At 39.6% G+C, this 15834-nt stretch overlaps 1 protein-coding gene across 1 annotated transcript in view; it reads left to right on the forward strand.

Moving 5' to 3' along the window:
* LOC122186327 (methylthioadenosine phosphorylase) overlaps positions 1 to 12658 on the forward strand; it is a 29747-nt gene extending 17089 nt beyond the window's left edge. The window contains exons 5-8 of the mRNA XM_042882880.1: positions 1420 to 1522; positions 5088 to 5327; positions 6452 to 6574; positions 11898 to 12658. Of these exons, the coding sequence (XP_042738814.1) occupies positions 1420 to 1522; positions 5088 to 5327; positions 6452 to 6574; positions 11898 to 11936 (505 nt within the window). The 3' untranslated portion in view covers positions 11937 to 12658. The remainder of the gene's footprint in view (positions 1 to 1419; positions 1523 to 5087; positions 5328 to 6451; positions 6575 to 11897) is intronic.
* The last annotated feature ends 3176 nt before the right edge of the window (positions 12659 to 15834 follow it).

Below are 15834 nucleotides of genomic sequence, written 5' to 3' on the forward strand. Positions count from 1 at the left end.
ATGGTTTATTATGTTGCCTTTGACTTCAGATTGTTCTCGTTCTACTCAGTTTTGTTGTATTCAGTTTTGTTTCATGACTGGGGACTTTCTATCTTGCAAACACAGGAACATGCCAAGCAGGTAAATAAAACTGCTTCTTTTAGTGTTTAGCCTCTATTTCAAAGGTGTGTTCTATGTCAGTAAGTCGTTACTAAAATTTAACAGTTGAGCATGTCTACATTTGTGGGGAAGGTGTGTTGCTTGACAGCACACTATGGAGATACATGTGCTGGTGCTGAGAATTACAGTTAAAAAAGTCTTTCTTTAAAAAACATAGTTCATTATTTGTGCAGCACAAACCCACACCGTGAAATCCACTGAAATATACTAATTCACTCAGATTTCTAACTTCCCATTGTGATTGGACAACATGGCTTCTTAATTTCCTGAAATGAGTGATGTTGTCGTTATTTGTAATCTGGTGAAGTCTTAGATTGCATTAGATTGTGTTTTGGCAAAATTGAACTTCCACATAAAAAATAAAGTACTCTCTTTTCTGACCGTTTTGCACAGAAACATTCTGTGTGTTCATTAAATTGTTTAATGGAAGAATGAAGGTAATAAATATACATAGCTTTCTTCCATTTTGTGTTTAAGAGTAGAAGTTGTTTAAGACAAGAATTGTAAAATAAGGCTAGTCTTCGCATTCAAATGACTTTATACATGAGCTGCTACAAAGAGGGCTTCGTGGTATCCTGGGATGCATTAGGCAAAGTATTGTCAGCAGACTGAAAGAAGTGATGCCTCCCCTCCACTTAGCCCTGTGATGCCTCGGCTCCAGTGCCTGGTCCAGTTCTGGGTTTCCTCCTACAAGTGCAACATGAACATACTGGAGAGAGTCCAAAGGAGGGCCGTGAAAATGATGAAGGGATTAGAGTACGTTCCCCATGGAGAAGGGCTGACAGAGCCTTCAGCCTGGAGAAGGCTCAGTGGAGGGTCTTACCAGTGTGTATTAATACACAAAGAAGGCAGCAAAGCGGACAGAGCTGGGTGGGTTTGTGTGGTTCCCAGTGGCTGAACAAGAGTTAGTGGGCACTAAGTGGAACACTGGAAGCTCTCTCTGATTATCAGAAAACACTCGTTTACCATGTGGATCTTGGAGCACTGGCACAGACTGTCCACAGAAAATCTGGCATCTCCCTCCATGAAGATATTTGAAAGCCATCTGGACGTGGTCCTGGGTAGCCTGCTGTAGATGTCCCTGCTTAAGCACAGGGCTGGACCAAATGACCTCCAGAGATCTCAGCCATTCTGTCATTCTGTGAGTATAGGTAGCCATTGCTATCGTGTGGATATTTTTTGTTCCCTTCCATGAGTTTATTGTTTTCTGTTCTGTTTGATCCCTGTTCTTCACTCAGAGTATGTTTTCTGCTTTTTCAGGACAAATAAAAGGCATTGTACTTTATATGATGGTCAATCTTGCAGTCTCTCAGGAGTGTGTCATATTCCAATGTCAGAGCCATTCTGCACTAAAACCAGAGAGGTTAGTGAATTATAAAGATGTTTTTTAAAATGTTGTATTTATGATGCTTGTTATTTATAGTATAATAGTCTAATTAGCCACCATCAGAATATAGAGATGATGTCCATCTCTCCCCCTCATCTCAGCACTGGTGATACCTCAGCTCTAGTGCCTGGTCCAGTTCTGGGTTTCTTCTTACAGGGGCAACATGAACATATTGGAGAGAGTCCAAAGGAGGGCCATGAAAATGATATTGCTGTTATTCACATAAGTGTTAAAGAAAAATGCAATTGAAAGGCATGGAAAGTAAAAGATCTTTGATTATGTGGAACACTCTAAAAAGACAATTGGCGTCCTAGATTTCAGAAGGATAAAAACCTTTTTTGTCGTATAACAGGTGAAGAGAACCTGTGTGAACGAAGTTGGAAGGCAGATTTAGGGATTAATTCCTTTTCATGCTGAATGAAGCAGCATCTGTGGCTGGGGCACTGTATGTACTTAAAGTACAAGGAATTAAGAGCAGTACTCAGCATTCACAGAAGTGCCAATATTGTGTTTATGCTTTTGTGCATTGTAGCATTTGGTAGTGGTAGAGAGCAAAGAGTTTGTTAGTATGATATTAAATTGTATGGCAACTGCTGAGTCACGGCCTGAACCTCTGATTGATCACCTGAGGTGAGCCATGAGTCAGCCAGAGGAGCACAGGTGAAGGCAATTCACCTGTGCTACCGGAAGGGGTGGAGCCAGGCTCCACCCCTCCTGGACCTATTTAAGAGCTGGCTACCAGAGGGGAAGGATCTCTTCTGGAGATCCTCCTCTTTGATATCTTCTAGTGAGCTCAACCCAAGGGTAAGCTCTTCTACTTATTCTCTTTTGTGATCCCTGTTTGCTTTGCCTTACTCTTTTGATTATATTGCAATTATAACATCTTGGTTATACACTTTGCCTTACTCTTTTGATTATATTGCAATTATAACATCTTGGTTATACATAAATGTAGACACAAATCGAATTACAGTTGTCTTTTATTAAATTTTGCTTTCCTTTGTTTAGTGACTCCAGGATTTTCAAACGTCAAAAATGCTTAGACTAAATATTGTGATATTGCTGTTTTTCAATACAGTTAAAACCTTACAGGAAAGTGTGTATCTGTGGCTAAGTATACCTTCTCATTGAATCGGAGGAAAAAGGAAAGTGAAGATTGAATTCAGTGTTTTGTGTTTTTGTGGAACGGCCTGATCAGAAGCTGCAGGGAGTCACATTCTCGAGGAGAACAGGAATCTGCAGGATTAGTCATATCCATCCAACAGGTTTACTTTCTATGCAGCCGGTTGCTACACTGAGCAGGCCAGAACTGAGTTACGAAGCAGGTGGCTCAATTTGTACCCTAAGCATGTACAAAAGTTCATATTGCCAGCTATTCTGCTTGTCACCAATTCACTGCCATTATAGGTTATTTTTATTAATTAGACAGGAAACTGTGTGGCTTTAAGATTTCCACCAGTAGGTCCATAGCATTGTTAGTGGAATAGCATTTAGCACATTAGGAATGCAATGAAGTAAAGACATTTTAAAGCTGGAGAGGAGATAGTCATATTATACAGTGCCTGCACTACCCTCCTTACTCTGGGCTGCAAACAATACAAAATACTTCAGATTTTTCAAGCACTGAGAGCCTACCCACATGCTGTTACCAAAAATTAGTTGGCGCATATTTGCTTACTGTCTTTGAGCTTGATGTCGTGCCACAAGACACACAAGTTGTTTATTGGGAGCTAACTGTATGTTTTATATAACAGATTAAAAAATGTTATTACTGAAATAATTGGCTACACATCACACTATGTTTCTTTTCTTGTTGTTTTTAAAAAGTTTAAGTAGACATAAGTAATTTACTGAGGTTGCAAGAAACATACATCAGGTTTTCATCTGATTGCTGAATAGCTATAAACAATGCTCTTTGGGTACTAATTTTTGTAAAAAAGCCAAAGAAATGCTCCTTTTCAGAGAACAAACATTTAGGTACTTTCCAGTCTGACATGTGGTGATTATCTCATTAGCTTGTGCATTCTAATCAGCCTAACAGATGTTTTAAATGAACATGTGGTTTTGAGCTGCTGGAGAACCTGAGAAGAGATACCAGATAAAAGAAATCTAATTTTTTTTTTTTTTTTTCCTGGAAGTGTTCCTGAAATTGTTGGGATGATTTCAGCCCATTTTATCATAATTCAGAGAAACATCATAGCTAAATGTGCTAATAATAATACCAAAACAGCTATGTTATGGGCTAATTAAGGAATTTATATAAAAAATCTGAAAAGTTTTTATTAAATTGTATTTCTGCAAATATGTAGAACTGTTCCATTTTATTTGGCTTGCACACCATAAATCAAATGAGAATCGGAAAGGAAAGTATCTGCATAGGCTGCCTTGGTTCTTACTACTTTCAGAAATTCACAGCAGTATCTTGCAAGGAATTAAGTGGTAGCTTTGTAAAGAGTTTCATGGAAATACTACCTAGCTTCTCTTGTTTAAGTCAAATCACAAATGGAATTGTATATTGATTTATTAACGTAACTAATAGGCAGTCGATGAATTTCACATTTGGAATCAGTGTATGGAGTAATTAGCAAAGCATGTTAATAAGCAGCTACAAAGTTCTGAGAGTCCTTCTCTAGCTGGTCTCCCAAATCTCTCTTTTATGCTATCCACATGCATTCATACAGCTGCATGCACGCCCTTCCCCAGCACATGTGGGCCACAAGCATACCCACTCTTCTGAAGTAGAGGTTTGCCCATTTATCTCCCTGCTGAAGGAGATACGGGTACCCCAGCTTTATGGGTATTTGTGCTGTTCCTAACAGCCCCCTGATCCAAGTGCCAAGTCAGAAATCACTCAGTAGATCACGTAGCACACTCAGGACAGTTGTGGCTTTCCTGGGCCCGCTTTATGCATGCCTTTACACTCTCATTTTTACTGTATCAACTGTTGCCAGGCCATTTTCCAAGAAGGGAAGTCATGGTGATTCTGCATATACTAGGTCCTCTTGGAAATAGAAAGACTATTGCAAAATAGTCTTCTACTATGTAAAGCCCAGTCAGTAGCATGGGAGAATGTTGTAATTTATTTCCACATTTTCAGGGTATTTTTTGAAGCATATGGTTATACTTTTGCCAACAAACGAATTTCATATTCTTCCCATCTGAGCTCTACCATTATGGCAAGGCAGCACTTAGTAGCATCAGCATTTAGGTCTTCCACCATTCTGTTCTCAAAGTAAAGCCTAAATAATCATGCTAAATGTTTCTGCTTTCCAACCTCCTACACTGAAAACAATAATCTGATACAAACTCAGGTGAGTTCAAGATCATTCCTACCAGTAGGACCATTAATTTATTGTACTGGATGAGAAAACTGAAAATGATATTTGTATTTGGACAGCTGTAGCCAAGTGAATCACAACTGCTTGGTGTCAGGCTAACTTCTTTTGTGTGTAACAGCTGTTTTTGGGGGACTTTTTTGTCAGGTGTGAAGCAGTGCATCAAGGGAGTTACTTGCTTCTCCTGATATTGGCATGTTTTGCAGGTTCTTATTGAGATTGCAAAGAAACTTGGTCTCCAGTGTCATTCCAAGGGGACAATGATCACCATTGAGGGACCACGTTTCAGTTCTCGAGCAGAAAGCTTGATGTTTCGCAGCTGGGGAGCGGATGTTATCAACATGACCACAGTGCCTGAAGTGATTCTTGCAAAAGAAGCTGGAATGAGTTATGCAAGTATTGCTATGGCAACAGATTATGACTGCTGGAAGGAGCATGAAGAAGCGGTGAGTGAAACTTTTTTCCTCTAGGTTTTGTCCAGAGGGGTCTGGATAAGAACCTGTGTGTAGCTTTTGACAGAGGTCACATGCTGAATTGAATTTGATTTTACTTAAATTAGTACCACTGAGTTTTTCTGGAGTAGCAAATGTTAAAGCAGGAACAGAATCAATGTTGTGACTTCACTCATTTTTATAAACTTGCCTTACTGTTAGCAAACAGTTTACCTTCTTGTGTCTAAATCGGGAGTTTGCATGCATGACGTTGGTGTGAACTTATGTCCTGTAATTGATTTGGTATTTTTTTCTTTAGTAACTTTGTGCAAAAGGATATGTCTTGTTTAGTTTGTTTTCTCATGGGATACAACTGAGCAGCAGCTATGAGTGGGTAACTTCTCCTGGTAGCCTATTAAATCATACTCATCATAGAAAGGAACAGTACAGCTTTACTGCTTGAAGGATGCCAGTTAACTTAGTCAGACACTTGATAATTTGTGTCAGTAACTAAAAATTCTCTTTCAAATTTTATTATACAAATAAAATCTTCCCCACCTGTGGCATCCCTGTACAGTATTATTAAATCTTAATTTCTTAAATACAGTCTCAGTGTTGCCTCTGTTTTCTACAGAGCTGTTTGAACATGGGTTGAGCAGTACTTCAAAAACAGCAAAATAGAGATAGTGTACGTTTTTATGGAGCCAGCAGGTCTTGGAGAATTCTACAGAGGTTTTGTTTTCTTTACTGTTTTGCTTATCTAGCTTTGGCTTTTTCTTTTTTTTAGATAATCACTATCTAGATATGTTAATTTTTGTTCACTGTTATTATGATGTATTTAAACATGGCTAGAAAGCAGATGTTTCTTCACCAGTGTCACTACTTCTAATGTGTTCAGATGAAAAGATTCACTTTTTTTTCTTTTTTTAAGTACGAAGTTCACAGAATCAGAAGCAAGGTAAAAAATGCAGTCAGAGATACAGTCACAGGAAAGTTCTTACTAGTTAGAAGGATCATGACACTTTAAGATATATACTGTGCTTTTCTCCGTGCTCCACATTTCTGCTTAGTCAAGCTGGAGGTTTAAAATCTGTGTCCTGAAAATTGAGAAATACCACTCAGTTCTGTTGTATTTGTAGGTTTCAGTGGATAAAGTTTTGAAGACACTGAAAGAGAATGCAAACAAGGCTACTAGCATACTCCTGAGTGCCATACCTCAGATAGGTTCCATGGAATGGACGGACACCCTGCACACCCTGAAAGTAAGTACATGGAGGTCAGTTGCTACTGGGGACAGTGTAAATATGCAGACATTTGTTACATGTTCCCAAATGTTTCTGCTTAAATTGTAAATTTTTGGAGTGTGTGCTTTAACAAACCCGATCCATTTAAAATGGGCAAATAAATTGGTTAAGAACCTTACAAGCTTTGTTTTGAAGCTCTAGCTTCAACTTTAGCTTCAGTTTCATAGGAAATGCTATAAAACTTAATGGTTGAGGATTTAAATGCTACCCATTATAGCATAGGTAAGATTCAGGATAAGGGTACAGAGTGAAAACCTTTACCTCTGCTCAGCTTTAACTTAGATCTTAGAACAGTGAGACAGCTGGGAAAGATTGAACTGCATGAAAGATATTGCATCTGCTTCAATTTGTAGGAGAGGAGTTTGTCACAACATATGGGTATTAGCCAGTTTGGTGTTATTAAAACTGTGTTCATTCACATGCTTTCAGATCCAAAGTGCATGAAAAAAAGAGTAGAAAAGGATACATTACAGAAGATCTCAGTAAAGGAATTTTTAGGCAGAATTTTTCTGTAGATAAGGATTTGTTTTTATGTTTACGTTAGACAGGAATTTGTTTTTATGTTTTACATTATTGCAGTTTCAGTGGAGTGCTTGAGATTCCTTTCTGTCTATAGGGTAGAGTAAGAGAATGGTGTCCATCCAACTTCTCAACAGGGTTTCAGTGACACATGAGTACTTCTCACAGTGCTAGGGTGTGCAGCATGAGATGGACTGAGAGTTACATTGGGATGGTATGAGAATCCATGTGAGGGAAGCGAACAGTAGAGGGCCACAGAGAGCTGTGTGAGTGGGTGCAGCAGCCTGAAAAGGAGGAAGCCTTTTGCAGAAGTGAAGGTATCCAATCTCCAATGACTCTCTCAACTTTCAGGTTCTTTTTTTTTTTGTCTTTAAAGAAACTTAATACATTTTCTGAAGTTTGAGTGACTAAGACAGAAAAAAAATAGGCAGAAGACATAAATCATGTCTCCTTTTATGCCAAAGTAATGTCTATCAACTGTCAACAGAACTGTCTGTATTAGTAAAATTTTCAGTGTTCTGAAGGGGATAAAAATTGAATTTTTTTTTCCAGTCTGATTCTCTGGTCAGTGACAGTCATGTGTAGTTTAATTAACATCCTAAAAGAAAGTCACATTAAGTAAAATTTCCTCTGAACTCATTTCAGCATATCTGAACAGGCCAGATTCATTATGGAAGTTCCACCAAAATCCTTGAAATCAATGTTTTACTGATTCCTAACTAGGCAGCGTAGTCTTTTTTAGGATTATGGATTATGTTTATCCCTCTTCCCCACCCAAGTTCAGTTATCTGGAACAGCTGTTAGTTATTTTTCGTGTCCCCTCTACACATTCGTGAGAGGCAACAGGCTTTTTCCATTTTCCTTTTGCAGTCTTTGGGAAGTTGTCTTGAATGGACAAGATGGACAGCAGAACCAGACCTCCCCTCTAATCCTCTAATTACAGAGAACTTTTTCAGAGGATAAACAAAAGTGTTTTTGTTTAATACAGATGTGTACTTATTTAAAAAAAAAAAAAAAAAAAAAAAGAAAACTTCAAACAAATAATTTAAAATATGCACCAAAAATTCCTCAGCACCTTTGTTCATGCTGGTGTGAAAGGAAACTTTCTCAGGTATCCCTGCTAAGGCAGGAATCACCTTCCTGCCAGTTTTGGCGGGTGTGTTTGAGTCCTGCTTTTGTTTGTGTGATTGTCTTGGTTCTTGATAGGGAGAAGAAGAGTAAGGTGCTGGAAAGAACAAACTGTGTTTGTAAAGTTCTCCTTCAATAACAAATGCAAGCTCTTGTTTCAGTTCACTTTCAGCTATTCAAAACACCATTTCAGTTGCTTTCTGGAGCTATTGAACTGCTATTTGCTGAAAGAAAATGTGACATGCTGAGAGGAAGGGACACTCCTTCCTGTATTGTTTCTTAGATTCATTCTCTGCTGCTGCCTAGTATTAGTGATGAAGATTGAAGTAGGTTTGATATAGCTCAGCATTTCTTTTATTGTTACGGTTTTTGCTACTAGTGGCCAGGTTTTAGTGATAATATGCTGAGAAGGGAAGTTGATCTGATGATACTAAAATGTCTGGAAACAGGAACTGGGTATTGGTAATAAAGTTGAGAGTTGATGTCAGGAGGGTAGGAGTCACTTTATTTTTGATTCAATACAACAAATACAAATGCAACAAAACAAAACAAATACAACAAAGTAGCAGGAAGATCTGAGGTTTTGAAGTCTTCCTTTTTTTGTTTCTTTTACTATATTTTTTTAGGAACAGCTGGAATTGCTAGAAATTTTACCATTTTAGATAATAAATGGTGGTAGATGAAGAACTGGTCTTGGGCTCTTGTGATTTTGAATAAAGAAAGAGGCAGTTATGTGATACAGCAAAGAGAGATATGAGTTTTGCCTCTATGCAGGTATTTGTTTGCATCATTAAGAGGTTCATATCAAAGGTTCATATTTATGTAAATGTATTCTACAGATTTTGCTCTGGGAATCTTTGAAGGTCAGCTGATCAGCATTTTTTGAACTACTATTTTTCAGAGATACTTTTTCCCAGTGCTGAAGGCAGCACCTCTTGAATACCATAAAATAATGTGGTCAGGAAAACCAACAAGGAAGGAGCTGAGCTGTGCATGCTGATGCTCTGCTATCAGTAATAAAGTAAAACTGCACCAGCTTACAGCCAGGCTACAGCTGGATATCCAAAATAGGCATTTGTCAGTGTCAGTTTCTCATATGCATGTAGGGAACCATGTGAAACCATAAAACACTCTGTGAGCAACAGGTTTTCCTTTCTGGCCTCCATAATCTGGCTATATGACTGTAGGAAGATCACCAGGCAGGAGCAAAACTGCTGCAAAGCTCCTCGCTCTACATTTGTTCCTTTCCTTGGAGATGTGCATCCTCCTTAGTGACACAGGAGTTGATGTCATCTCTGAAGCTCACAGTGGTAACACAGAGGGCTGAAGCAAAAATGTCTGAGTAGGAGAACATTCCCTTTTGTGTATTTTTTCTCCAGTGGTATGCCATTCAGTTCACGACTTATTTGAATGTCATTTCTTTTAACCATCAGTACATCTTCAGGTATTTGCTGTCCATATTGCTGCAATAGACCGTTCTCCAGGATCAGATTACATGAGTCTGAACAAAAGTTTGGAGTTAACTTTTCTGCAAGGTCGGCATCTTCCCACAGCCTGTTAGTCCGAGGTGTCATCAGGTTACAAAGCCCTTACTCTTTCAGAACAGTGTGTGGTCCCTGTGTGTTTATGTCATTGACCAGGAAACATGATGATAACAGTGGTCCGCATAATGTCTGACTGATGTCAGGGGAATTTCTAGATAGGATAATCCATGGGTGATACTCAGCTGGATCTGCTGGTTCAATGAGAGGTATATAGTAGGGTGGTAATCATTGGCAGTTATTGCTGTAATACTTACGAAATAGTGAAAATCAAGAGCCTGTGGCATGCAAGGAGTTCAGGTGCAGAAATTCAGGTGAGCATACTTGTTTAGCCCGTGAACTGGTAGGCAACATCTCATGGGAGGCAGCTCTGAATGGACAAGGAGTTCTGAAAGGCAGGCATTATTCTTCAAATATGAGTGATTGTCACAAAGACCCACCAGGAGTCGGACTTTGCTGAGTGACTGACAGACCTTGGTGCAGAAATGCAGCATTCAGGTGTCAGAAGCAACCACAAACAACAAAGAATCCAGAAGCAAGACCAGGCATGTAGCAGGAGTTTGAAATGAGATGATCACTGCGGTCCTTTTCAAGCCTGGTCATTTTGTGATTCTATGTAGGGGTGGTTTGAGGGAAACCAGCTTGCCTGTAGTTGACAGCTGAAGGACATCAAAGGTGACAAGAGCAACTTCAGCATTGTGTAGTATCAGAAACTGACCAAGGAAAGTACAGGCTTATTACAGAATAAAGTAAACAAGTCAATGGCAGCAGGCACTTTCTGGAGGGATCTGACTTGGGGGTTGGACTCGATGATCTCTGGAGGTCCCTTCCAACCCCTACAATTCTGTGATTCTGTGATTAGTAGGTTCTTGTTTATCTTTGTTGGGAAAGGTATTGGTAAAAAAGTGAAACTGACTTGTTGAAAAGTATTTTAACTTATAAAAACTGGGAATTGAGTTCTGTACCTTTTATTATTAACAATTCAATCTCTTGAAGTTCAGAAGAGAATCTGTACTGAAATAATAAAGGGAATTTCACGTTAGAACTGATTTTTCTTACTGCGTGAATGTAAGAAAGTCAGCTTTTCGTACAGTGTTAGATCTCCTGTGAATACTCCTCATGAATTTCTTAACTGTGGAATTCTGCTGATATTCCCTGTTGTTTTTTTAGACTGCTATACTAGCCAGTGAGAAACGTTTGTCAGTTCTGATAGAGGGAATGATGTTGTACTTGGTAAGGAAGTTGTAATGAGTGAAGACTTCAGGATAGTTCGGATTGGAGAAGGCATCCTTAGGCGTTGTTTTAGCACGTTCATCTTTGACATGCTGGGACTATAGTATGTTTGATAGCTGTTTTCTTTTTTAGACTAATACAGGTGGTAACTGTATTCATGATTTATATATGTAGAGCTCTGATCTTAAAATATTCTTGATTGATTAATTTTCTTTGTCAAAAACAATCTCAAATCAGTGTAACTATGTATATAGGCTGTAGTGAATTGAGTTAGGCAGAAAGGTTCTGTGTACTGTGGACAGCCTTACAGGCTAAGGGCCTCTCAAGAAAGCTGAAACTGATGTTGTTCAGACCCATTCAAGGATAGGACCATAGTTACCTGTCTCTATGTATCACGAGCATTAATTTAATTTTCTTCCAACTCGTGCACCTTTAGAGAAAGATATCTGTACATGAAAGCTATGCTTCAGAGCTGATGGTGAACCAACATGCAAAAAAAAATCTTTTCAGGAAATTTCACTTTCAGAGCATTCTGTTCACCTTTGTAAAGAGGTTTCTATAAAGACAACTAATGCATGTAAACAAAAAATAAGCTGCACAGCTTTTCATTTGTAGCCTACAAGCCTAAATACCTGAATTTTAGTGTGGTGTCTGTGCAAGATTGTTGGCTCTCAATGTCAGTGCACCCTCCCTGTAATTCTTCAAACTTAGGCGGCACTCAGGAAGTTTGGAAATGCTACTGCACACATGGAAAGAGTTGCTCCTGCTTGTAAACAGAATGATAACTATGTAGCTTGCCTTTAAGACAACAAATCTGCTTTGCTTTGGCAGCACTCACCTACTTTGACTTTGCATTTCAGACCACTGTGCAGTGTTCAGTCATTCTGCCAAAGCAGTAGCCGCCTGGATGGACTCCGAAGTTTGGATCATCACCAGGAAGAGTGAGCTGCTTTTGAATTTTCTGACCTTATATGCGTGAAAAGTGTTTAAAGCTTGTTAGAATGGTGCAAGCCTTAACCAATAATAGTGTGTAAGTCAGCTTTTTAAATGGCTGAAGTTAGATTTTAAGTATGTTCTTAGCTTTGAATTATGTTTTTCTATCTGACTTTGTGGGACAGAAGAAAGCAGATTCATTCACGTGTACATTGGTTGCTTGGTTGTTTCAGCCTTATTGTTTCCTTTAACGAAGGCAGTAGTCGTCATTCATTTCAGAAATGAGCTGGAAAAGCTGAGTGTGACATTTCAAAATAAAGTATTTTTATACATTGTCCATGTTTTTATTTCAGTATTTTTTTAATAAGTAGCTTTTTTCAGTAGTGTGCTAGAAGAAATAGTTTAATACTCATTGTTCTTTCACGGCAGCAGCTGAGTAGTTCAAATGTTAGCACATGCCTAAGCCAAGTTTGTGCCTGGAGATGTACTTGTGTGACTTGAAGAAGTACACGAAAATAATCTTCTCTGCCACACGTCTGCACTGAGCTGGTTGCTGCTGCTTCAGGACAGCGCTGTCCAGAGCTTCTGTTTCAAGTGATGAATGTATTGAGTGCTTTGAATGTATGTATTCATTAATGCAGCAATGCTTTTTCTTGTTTAAAAAATAAAACCAACCTATGCTTCTCCAGAGTGTGTGGAAATTTGTATTTTTTGTTTACTTCTGGTCCTTCATTCCTCGACTTCGTTTCTCTGTCAGTGGCTTGCTATGGGTGGAACAGGTTGACAGTGGTATTTTATAAACACAACTTTGAGACCACTTTTAAAAAGTATTTGGCTGCTTAGAACATAAGGTTTTAAGTCCCCGAAACAAGGGGAATTGCTACAACAAAAACGGATGGTTGTGCAAAGCAAACCAAGCATGGGAAAGGAAATAAAGTAGCTTGCCAGTGACTTAATTTCACATTTCAAGCAAGATGGATTATAACTGGAAAGCCGAGTGAAGTGCAAGCTAATACAGGTAAAACTCCATGGTTTTCAATTCTTTTTCTCACTCTCCTGTGGAAGTGTCCTAACTTAAATCACAGAGATGCATGGCCTGAATGCTTTATGGCTTTAGGGGAAAAACCAAAACTGTTGTAAATTACTTCTGTTTCTGTGACTTTTGTGCAGAATCTGTCTTGAGTGAATAGAGAAATGTAGCTGGGAAGTAGTGGGTGTATCAGAAGTACTGAAAACCTATTTTTTTTCCCCATGTGTGTGGAAGTGAGACTGAATGGAAGCAAGTGACTGTAAATAGTACAGTTAATGCAGGAGACATACTGATGTTAGCTAAGGACTGGTGAATATAAAGTCAGTAGCCAATTGATACCATGTGAAATTTTCCACTGCACACCAAAAGAAATGACAGAGCTTAGAACTAAAAGAACTGTCTAGATCCACACAGATAACAAGCAGAAGTGTCACTGAAGAGTCAGATCAACACACAAACAACTGCAGGAGGAAGACATGCACCCACTCACTCAGGTTTTGTTGGACTATCCTCCAGTGGCACTCACTTAAGAGACATCTGGGTTTGGTAATATTCAGACCCAAAAAGCTTTCATCCCTGTCCCAAGCCAGCACAGCGTGCTTGATTGTGTCACAGCTGTTTGCTCTCTCTGACTGTGAAGAGATTGTGCCTTAGCCTATTTCTCATGGATTAGTGGAGTGTTGCATTTTGCTTACCGCAGCTATTCCAGTCTTTTAAGCCCCTCTCTCTTGTTCTCTCCATTCATTTTGCTCAAAGCATCCTCCACTATGCACATTCACACAGTGACAGTGGTACCTACACCGATGTGATATTGCAAGTTCAGATGTGGTACAGACTGAGGCACGAGGCACACCAGTAGATTTATCCTTGTTCCCTCTTCCTCATTCTCTTGTGCAGCCTTTTATTGATCTGTCTTGCTAAAGCAAACTTGCCAACTCATATCTCATTTTCGCTTAGCTGTCAGCATCCAGAGCATCGGTACAGGTAGCACATGACATCAGAAGTAGTACATATATTAGTACTCAGAACAGACCTGGGGCAGTTGGAGTTCCCAGAACTGCAACCAGCATGTGTTCTGTTTATCAAAATCATCTGGGTAACAGCAAGAGGCAAAATTAATGCAGGAGGTGCTCAGCACTGGGCGGGATCAGCCTTCTGAGAAGGAAACTGGCTCAACTGTTTTAACGACTTCTTCCTCTCCCTGCTGTCACTGAAGTGCTGCCTGGGGCAGGACAGAGCTACGCAACATGATGTTTAGTCAGCCTGTATCACAAAATTGTCCATCTAGGTAATTGTGAAGTTCACCGTCTTCACTGTGAACCTGCTCAGGCTGTGTGTAGTGCAAAGCCATACGTGCACATTTGCTGCCTGAACATCAGCAGACAGCAAAGCCAGCCCCAGGTGCGTAGACAACAGACTCTGATAGATTGGATGCTTTTATGAAGATGTATGAAAGAAATGGGTGACAAATGTATGGAATGACTCTGATGTTGACAGCATTGCTCACACAACATAGTGAGCTAGAAAAGTGTTTTCCATGCATAGGTCAAAAAGAAAAAAAAATTGGGAGGCAACATTCAATCCCCAGATTTAGCAGTGTATGAACCTAAGGATAATGCCTTTAGTAAGTGGTACATGGCTTAGAGGACACACAAATCTGTCCTGCTTTTCGGTTTCCTACGATATGGTTGCTCTTGCACAAAACAAAACAAAACAAAAACCAACCAAACGTTCATTTTTACGAAAACCTTTTGATTTGACCTTAGATTCTTTATTTCACTAACTAGAGCTTCTTTACAGGAAGCAACTCACATATGAACTCCGTTTGAATTTCACCCACTCTCTAATAAGTTCCTGAAATGCATTTTATTTCATACCATAATAAAAATTCAAAATCATTCTTTCACATCTGCCCAAGGACCAGAAAGACAACCCAGGGGAAGGAAAGTGATGGTATGTGGTGCTTTGCTCTTAAAGTGCATCCTCTCTGGCTTAGTCAGATCCCATTGTGTTTGCCTCTCTGGACCTGGGCCTGCACCTCTCCCTGCTCTGGGTGTCCCACATCTCCGCCCTGTCCAACCAGCTCCCGGAACACCTATCTTCCTGCTGTCTTGCCCAGACTACAATGTGGAACAATAGCAGCTTGTCTTGGGACTTTCCCCACCTGGAGATAAAAATCTGTGCTAGATTACCATCCCTTCCTCTCCAGATAGCAATGTTCTCGTTCATGAAACAGATGTAGGAGGAGGCTCCTTCCTGAGATGAGCAATCGTGTCATGACAACATGAGCCATGCAGTTCAGTGATAGGAAATAAATAGGATATTTCTAACACCGGGGGCCACACTTCTGGCAGTGTCAGCTGAACTTTAGATTTCTTTTCTTCCCCTTTGGTCCTTTGTGGTCTACTGGCAGAAAGCTGTGAGGATTTCTGAGTCAGACCGATGCCTGTAGTTACAAAATTCATGGGTTTTATACTTCTAAGGAGTATCTTTCTTTTCAATTTCCCTTTCTTGAGCTCTCTGCAGTACAGGAATACCCTGTAGGCATGTCTTTCTAGAAGCATGCACGTGCTTGTGAGTACATGGCAACTACGAGAAAGTAGTGTTTGAGATTTGTCCTTCGTCCTCTTTTCTGCAGAAGACATTTGTCTTGATTTCTGCTCATAAGATTTTTTTTAATAAGTATTTCTACCTCTTCCCCTTGTAAGTTTTAAAAGGAGGGAGGGAGGGAGGGAGGAAAGCTGGGAAAGTGAAAGGGAGAAGGAAAGAGAAAGGGAGAAGACAAAGAGAGGAAGAGGAAGAGGAAGAGGAAGAGGAAGAGGAAGAGGAAGAGG

This window comes from Lagopus leucura, unplaced genomic scaffold, assembly GCF_019238085.1.
Source record: "Lagopus leucura isolate 7727_CA_CO unplaced genomic scaffold, USGS_WTPT01 Super-Scaffold_100036, whole genome shotgun sequence".
Taxonomy (NCBI): domain Eukaryota; kingdom Metazoa; phylum Chordata; class Aves; order Galliformes; family Phasianidae; genus Lagopus; species Lagopus leucura.